The sequence below is a fragment of the Sinocyclocheilus grahami genome, unplaced genomic scaffold (assembly GCF_001515645.1).
Source record: "Sinocyclocheilus grahami isolate Dianchi unplaced genomic scaffold, SAMN03320097.WGS_v1.1 scaffold63.1, whole genome shotgun sequence".
Lineage (NCBI taxonomy): Eukaryota > Metazoa > Chordata > Actinopteri > Cypriniformes > Cyprinidae > Sinocyclocheilus > Sinocyclocheilus grahami.
This window is the reverse complement of record NW_015505242.1, coordinates 623580-632456: the sequence shown is the minus strand read 5'-3', so window position 1 is coordinate 632456 and position 8877 is coordinate 623580. Positions and strand designations below refer to the sequence as shown.

The 8877-nt window shown below is 36.9% G+C and overlaps 1 protein-coding gene across 1 annotated transcript; it reads left to right on the top strand.

Annotated features, from left to right (window-relative positions):
• Positions 1-4581: 4581 nt before the first annotated feature.
• LOC107584766 (E3 ubiquitin-protein ligase Zswim2-like) lies at positions 4582-8877 on the top strand. The gene is made up of 10 exons (XM_016271499.1): positions 4582-4731; positions 4818-4894; positions 5249-5289; positions 5437-5662; positions 6482-6620; positions 6714-6826; positions 7337-7421; positions 7667-7749; positions 7870-8047; positions 8151-8877. Exons 1-10 carry the CDS (start codon positions 4582-4584, stop codon positions 8841-8843), a joined length of 1785 nt encoding a protein of 594 aa, XP_016126985.1. The 3' UTR covers positions 8844-8877.

Genomic DNA, 8877 nt, shown 5'->3' with positions numbered 1-8877 from the left:
AATTATATATACACTGTTATAAACCAGTAGTGATGTATGATACAAGGCGAAAGAAAGCGGTGCTTCAAAAATACGTAAGGCAAAGAGTTATTAGAAGATATGTGTTAGATTTTAACTCTATAAAACCTATTGCTTCATATTTGATACTTGAGTTTCTAAGGCCTCTAAATGAACAACATATCAAAACTTTGCTGAAAAATCTGTTGTACACAATCCACAACATACCTTTTGCCGTCTGATCGATAGTTATTTGATATTTTTTGGCCTTTTAATATAATTAAGTAAGTTAAACTTTTGTATATTGTTTGTAATATTTCAAGATGAACATTTACTCGGCTGAAGTAGAAGGTTTAGGTTTACTTGATTATCCATACATCAATACACTGTTGAAGATTATTAGTAGACAAATCAACTACTTTAAAAAGTGTGTTTTAAGGGAGTTTATTTTCTAAAGCACATCAGGGCCAAGAGTGTCCACAGTTTTAACACTGGATTCGCTTTTAATATTTTTTACTCTGGGTTAGCAACACCGCCCCCAATGATCAAGTCATCCATTGCTGTTCCACCTAAATCCCCAAGTAGACCCAGAAAGCTCTCAGATATAGTCTATTTCAATATCATTTCAAATTTCCCAAGTGTGTCAGCAAGATTCCAACTAATATTTAAACAAGTCATCCAACCACAATGTGTCGATGTGCTTGTGTAAACCAGTCTTGGGAAAGTTTATTGAAATCATCTCGTGTCTGGCTCCTCAGAGGGAATGGTGTGATGTCAACACTTTTTATGAACGCAAGCTATGTCAGAGGTGATGAAAAGACTGTACTGCAGTTTGGGAACAAGCAACTGATTCAAGGTTTGGCTGGTTAACACAAAGCATCTTTCTCAGTGACAGACATTCAAATATATATTTGGGGGAATTATATGTTTTTCCCTCTCAGGATAGTAAAGGGTTTACGACTGTGTGTTTTCTTGAGATACCAATCAGCAATCAACAACACAAAGCATCTTTCTCAGTGACAGACATTCAAATATATATTTGGGGGAATTATATGTTTTTCCCTCTCAGGATAGTAAAGGGTTTACGACTGTGTGTTGTACATCAATCAGCATTGTCATGATGCCAGAATAATCACTTGGCATTTATGGCTCAGGTAATTGGTTCAAAATATCACCCAAATTTCAAGATGTTTGTATACTGTATATAAAATTGGTTCTAAAAACATTTATATACTGTAATCAGACTGATTGGCATACATGACCAACCCATGTGAGACGCTAATTCTTGTTTTCTGTCACACAAACAAATTCAAGATTCCCACATCACATTTAATTTACTATATAATAAATTCCATATCATATAAATGAAAACACATGAAATCAGTGGACAGATGAAAGGACAAAAGAGTACATTGATTGAAATGGATGGGAATCTCACCGGCAATAAAAACAGGCGTTGTCACACTGAAATGCCTGAAGTGATATGTGCATTATGAAGCATGCATGGATCAACAGATGTTTTGATGATGTAATCCATTGCAAACTACTTCATGTAGGGGTGGAATCTGCAGAGTGATTGGAGAGCAGTTTGTCATTCTCCAGCGCAATGTGCATCAGCACTGCGCAGTTTGTTTTGTAGGATTTACTTTATGACTGTGTAAAATATATCAGTCTGTGTATAGCCTGGAGATACAATGTGTTCATTTGCAATCCTTACAAAATCACATGCAATATCTGTTTTTGTATACGACTACATGGTAAATGGAAGGATAATACGTGGTTTGCTAGTATCTGTGTCGATGCAGCTTTAGTCGTGTGCCACATGTGAATTGTCTTATGATTTATGATTGTGCAACAGAGCAGCAGCTTTTGTGCAATATCAGATCTTTTGTACCATATCAACACATATTGCGCACGCAGAAGCACACATGAAAGACTGAATGTTCTGCACACAAATCATGACCGCCTACTGCAAGAGTCTAATATAAACCAGTGGTGATGTGGGATGCGGGGCCAAAGAAGGTGATAGTGCTTCAAAAATGTGAAAGGCATCACTCTCACTATGAGCAAGCCGAACCCCAAGGCACATGGTGTGTGTTATGGATCTCAGAGGGCCTTTAGATGATAATAGATATACTGTAAGTGAGATTCTAAAGAGCAGCAAGAGCTTCATGTTCAGACAATCACGTTTTAAAGATTATTATCTGTGTCACAGTGAAATTTTAATAATCTGTTTGCTTTTTAAGAAGGGAGTTCACGGCATGATACTAATGAATAAGTCATGTATTGAGGCCAGTTCCCACAGACCTTGATCAAATACAGAGAGTGATAACTACCATTTTTACGCAGATGTCTGGAGTACTTGATTCTGATTAATCAATCACAAAATTCTGCTGTCAGAAATAAAGCATTCAACTGGTATTTTTGACAAATAATTAAATTTTACTGAGGCTCGAGCCCCAGTGAAATACTGTTGTGCGTGCCCAGTAAAATATTACTGATAAATCCCTGTCTGAAGATGATTACCCTACCAATTATCATTACCATTTTCCTTGATAATATTCCAGTAATACTGCCGTATGTTTTCTGTCAAGTGTTTAGAATCAGAACTAGTGACGCCAGGTAGATAGGGGCAGTCGTGGCCTAATGGTTAGAGAGTCGGACTTGTAACTCAAAGGTTGTGTATTCGAGTCTTGTGATTGTAGGTGGGGAGAGTGAATGTACAGCACTCTCTTCTACCTTTAATATCATGACTGAGGTGAGACCCTTGAGCAAGGCATCGAACCCCCAACCCCAATCCCCGGGTGCAGCAGCAAAAAGTGGCTGTCCACTGCTCTGTGTTCAGTACTCACTGCTGGTGCTCTTGGATGGGTTAAATGCAGAGCACAAATTCTGAGAATGAGACTTGGCTACACATCATGTCACTTTGAAATGAAGAGTGACAAGAATAAATCAAGTTTGCAAAAGGGTCTAAAAGGGTCACTGCCGTATGTTTTCTGTCAAGTGTTTAGAATCAGAACTAGTGACGCCAGGTAGATAGGGGCAGTCGTGGCCTAATGGTTAGAGAGTCGGACTTGTAACTCAAAGGTTGTGGATTCGAGTCTTGTGATTGTAGGTGGGGAGAGTGAATGTACAGCACTCTCTTCTACCTTTAATATCATGACTGAGGTGAGACCCTTGAGCAAGGCATCGAACCCCCAACCCCAATCCCCGGGTGCTGCAGCAAAAAGTGGCTGTCCACTGCTCTGTGTTCAGTACTCACTGCTGGTGCTCTTGGATGGGTTAAATGCAGAGTACAAATTCTGAGAATGAGACTTGGCTACACATCATGTCACTTTAAAAAATGAAATGAAGAGTGACAAGAATAAATCAAGTTTGCAAAAGGGTCTAAATTTGTTCACGAATTGAATGAAATAGTAACGGGATATTTTACAATATGGTCAGGTCGTGGTCAGAATTATTGGCACCCTTGGTAAATATGATCAAAGAAGGCTGTGAAAATAAATCTGCATTATTCATCATTTTGATCTTTTATTTTAAAAAATCACATAAATCTAACCTTTCATTGGAGAATAAGATTTTAAAATGGGGGGAAATATCATTATGACATAAAAGTTTTTCTCAAATACACGTTGGACACAATTATTGGTACCCCTACAAATTCTTATGAGTAAAATTTACGTAACTCGCGTTACTTGTAATGAGTTACCCCCAACACTGGTCATATCAGATATGTATTTTGATTTAGAATTTAGGCATTATAGAAAATGCCGATCGATGTGTGAGATGATAATATAAAATGTAATAAATACATATATATATATAATATAATAAATTAAACATTACTTTGTCATAGTGCTTTATAATTTATACAGATAACTGTTATATATGCCAATAAAATAAATTTAATAACCATATTAGAATAATATATTACCTTATTTATTACTTATATTTGTGCTTCATCATAAACATATCATATATATATATATATATATATATATATATATAGGCTATATTACATATTGTAATATTATATAATGTTGTGCTGATTATATATATATATATATGATTGTATATTATATAATCTGTCACGCCCACTGAAGATCACACGTGCGCTAATAGCGCTGCAGTGAACTGACCCTGGAAACATAACCTGCTCCGGTTATCTTCAGAGAGCAAGTTACTATGGTTACTGACATACCCTGAAAGTAACCTCCGATATTTGAACCGAAAGCTGAGGTTATACGCTCGTTTATCCTCAAACATAACCGGGTATGTCACATAACCTGCTTTTTGGAATACCCTGATATTACAGAGAACATACTAGGTTAAGCGCAGGGGACAACAGAGGCTCAATACCGCCATCTAGCGGTGATACGTCGCATCTACTGTTTATTGAGCGTTGCTTGTTGCTATAGAAACACCAGATACAATAGCAACACCTGAGTTTCTTCAGAAAGAGTGCCAGCCACCGTGTTCATGTTACGAATTATAGTTTTTTATGAAACGTCTAGAGACGTACATTATCAATGAAAGACGTTTACTAATAATATATGCGTATTTTTGAACGAAACAGAGTTAATAATGTTCCGGAAAACAATGTGGAGGAAAGCAGTGAGTGATGCGGTCAGCTCCCATCAACATCGAGCCCTGAATACCGCCATTTTTATCCTCAAAGAGTTTGGACCGATTGGTTTTCTTCTGAAAGAGGATGGAGACAACAAAAACTATAAAGTAAGCTTGCATTGCTGTGTTATTGTTGTTTAATTACAATTGTAATATATTTTGTGCAAATTAACAATGCCATATTCATATTTGAGGTGTGTTTGGGCGATCCACATACGTGCACCTGCCCAACCTTTCAGAAAGAGAAGGATCTTTGTACACACATCTGCTGGTAAATAAATGCTTTGGCTTAAACTCCAGATGGGTGTTTCTTCAACAGTGGGCACTTTTTACCTTTTTTACCTACTTTTTTAATGAAAGTGTAGGTCTGGCCGTCTGGAGTAAGCGTACAACAATCAAATCTGCATGAAGGCATTTGAAAAGTAGAAAAAATGAATGATCTAGGCATTGTAGAACATTTCTAAGTTTTAATGTTACCTTCATATGAAATGAAATCTGTTAGTTTTTAATAAATAACAACCCCTGGGACAGAAAAGTGCACATAGTTGAAGAAACACATATACAGTTTGCTTGGTGCGATATCATTTAACTTTACCTCATACCTTACTTCACAAATTCATTCTAGGATTTTAATGCGTAAATTTCGACTGCCACAAGATCATGAATGTAAGTAGACAAATTTTTCTTTCTAAGGTGTAGGCATCATCAATTCAATCCTGAGAACTTGCAAACCAGATGCACATAAAGGCACATACTACCTGTACACAAATGTTTGAGCTGCAAGTGTCTTTCTGGTCATTTGTTCGGTTTCAGATTGTTTTCAGTATGGTCTTGCGGAGAGACAGATCCTTGAGCTGTTACAAGGGCTTCATGTGACCAAAGCTACATCTTCTAATGACAGTAGGAGCTCAGGCCCATCATGTCCTGAGCCTAGTGAGGAAGACGGAAGCATCAGACAGAAAGACATTGAGGAAGATGATATATGTCCAATCTGTCAAGAAGAACTTTTGCTGAAAAAATTGCCAGTGACCTATTGCAAGTAAGAGAACTTACTCAGAATTCATCTTATTTATGAAGTTAAAATGATACACTCTAAATATATGTATAATTTAATGATTAACACTGTATTTACCAGGAAGTTAATATGTTTCATAGCTGAAACATTTGAAATCAATACATAACATAACCTAGAAATGTATTAAGAATGTCCGGTCTATTAGTACGGTGGCCGAGAAGTGCTAAACAAATCACAATAGAACAAATTACAAATGCAAATGCAAGTCTAAAAAACAAAATAACAATTCAGAAAGCACAACAACAATTCAGAAAACATTATAACAATTCAGAAAGCACAACAACAATTCAGAAAACATTATAACAAGTCAGAAAACCATTGGTTTGGGATTACTCACCGCTGACTGAACGAGACATCTGTCAATCAACGAATACAGGAAGAACCAGCCGAAGAACAGCAGAGTCGTGGTAGAAAGTTCGGAAATGGTATTAAAGTAGCTCAGTTTAAATGTATTGTATGAATTGCCCTTACTATGGAATATAAAATACGGAATGTATATTTACATTTAATTAAAAGTGGCTGTATTACATCAGCTCCGTTGTGTTTTCTGACTTGTTAATTTGTTTTCGGATTTGTCCTTGTGTTTTCTGACTTGTTGTAATGTTTTCTGAATTGTTATTTTGTTTTTTAGACTTGCATTTGCGTTTGTAATTTGTTATTTTGTTTTCAGAATTGTGATTTGTTTAGCACTTCTCGGCCACCGTATATTAGTGATCCTCAATGACATGAATTTCTATGTTGCGGTGGTAACTGGTTACATTATAATTATGCATCATTGTTAAGGTTTAGCTGTGGAAACAACATCCACATTTCATGCATGAAGGTATGGGCTGATCATCAAATAAAGAGGGACCCGCGTGCACTTCTTAAGTGTCCTCTCTGTAGGGAGGACTTTGGCACTTCTAAGCAGCTAATTGAACAGGTACGTCATTCCAAGACACAGTCACTCAAAATGGTCTTTTCTACCCTTTGTTTACTTAAATAATCTTGGGTTTAAATGTGTTATCTTTGACAGGTGAAAAATGCAGGTGAACTGTTAACCTGCTATGAGAAGGACTGTCTGGACAAACATCTGGGTGTTATGTGTAACAGCTGCAGGGTTTGTCCAATCATTGGCAAATTTTTCAAGTAGGCATCTGTTACACAGTGCAGACATATACTATTGTTCAAAAGTTTGGGGTCAGTAAGATTTTTTAAATGTTTTTGCAAGAAGCCTCTTATGGTCACCAAGGCTGATGATGATCTGCTGATTTGGTGCATGAATATATGTTTTTTCTATTATCACATTATTATCAATATTGAAAATGGTTAAAAATAAGCACTGCTTATTATTCTTGTGAAAACTGTAATGCATTTTTTCTGAATTCTTTGTTGAACAGAAAGTTAAAAAGAATATAATTTATTTGAAATATAGAACTTTGTATTTGTAACAAATTTGATCACAAATCGAAATTGGTGTAAATCTCTTTGATCAGTTTAATGCGTCTTTGCTGAATAAAAGTATTCATATTAATGAAACTTTTCAAAGTTTTAAAATCCTACTGAGCCCAAATGTTTGAATAGTAATCTATTTATTCTTATTCTGACTAATGTTGAATTGGAGCGTCATATTCAATGTCTTAAATCTGATGTTTACAGGTGTACAGAGTGCAGTTTTTTCCATCTGTGTGAGGACTGCTTTAGGAGAACAGTCCATCCACAACATTGCTTCATGGTTCGAATGGTGAGTTTTTAAGATTCACATGTGAGCAGGAAACATGGTGATGCTATTCATAACTGCACAGTGAAGTTATTTGTAGCATAAATTAGAAAAAAGTTTACCATATGGCTCTATCAAACAATATAATAAACAACATGTTTTGAATGTTTAAAGTGATGTTTAGGGTGTTATATAGCGATTTTAGTTTAACGCATTATAGAATTAAGAGGTTAACAAAATATTCTTTCTTTACTGTTAAAATTGTGCAGAAAAGAGGTCAGCCATGGCATACAGTAGAACCTCACATCTCTGAGGAAGCACAGAAAATGGAAAACCACTCAGTGTGTAGTAGGTTTGTCTGCTCCATTCTAGCTTCTGTGCACATTCATTTATTTTTAATTCCAAACTCACTTTAAGGATTTTTTTGGGAAATTTGTTGGGACACATTACTTTATTTTACCCTACATAACAGCTCCAGCAGCATGTCTGGTGTGACATTTGATATAGTCCCGAACAATGTAATGAAGAGTTTGCCTATGGTGAGAGTTCGGAAAGAGTCCAGACTGCTTTATCCAGGTGTTCAGTGTAGAATCTGCCTCTCAAGATTTCAACAGGGTCAGCATGTCAGAACCCTTCCCTGCAAACACAAGGTAACACAACTCAAGTTCAGCTCACTCAATGTGTGATGAATACTGATAAAGCTTTAATATCTTTTTTATTATCTATTTTCTCTCTTTCCTGAACCTGACCCAGTTCCATACTGGCTGTATTGATCCATTGCTCCGCAAGTCTAACTGCTGCCCACTGGACTGGCACATCATCTACAATCCTCTTACGTGGAATCCCAAAAGTGGTCGAACAGAAAGCTCTCTGACTCCATCTAGTGATGTTCTGAGCAAGCATACCGATGACCAGATCTCAGAGTTCTTTCTACCAGGTATTGGTTTGCACGTAAAAAGAAGTAGAGCTCCATCTCCGTTGAGATTAGTGACATCTGAACCAGGGTATTCCAGTCCTTCCTCTGTGGATTCACTCACACAGGGTTTTCGGGATCTCTGCATCAATAGTTCCCACATAGAGCCATATACCAGAATGTCCACCATGAAGCAAAATCATACAAAAGAACAGAGGTCTCTTCATAGGAGCTTATCAGTTGGGAAGGCAATAGCTGCACAGGCTGAGATGAGAGAGTCCTTCCTAAATAGGCCCTCAGCAACTTGTTTGAACATCCAGTCAGCTTTGGCTGGAACACAAAATGATCAGCAAAGCCTTGCTGTGGGCATTAATGGATCATCCAGCATGACTCCAGTTTTCGGCAGGATCAGACCACTGAGGAATGGTCGCTTAAGAGAGAGACCAAGGCCAAACAGGGTGGATGTGAAGAATCTTCATCTCTGGATGACAAACAATCCTGTCAAAGTTATACTTATGAGAAAACGAGAGTAAAGTGAACAAGTATGCGATCAAAAAATAATGGTAG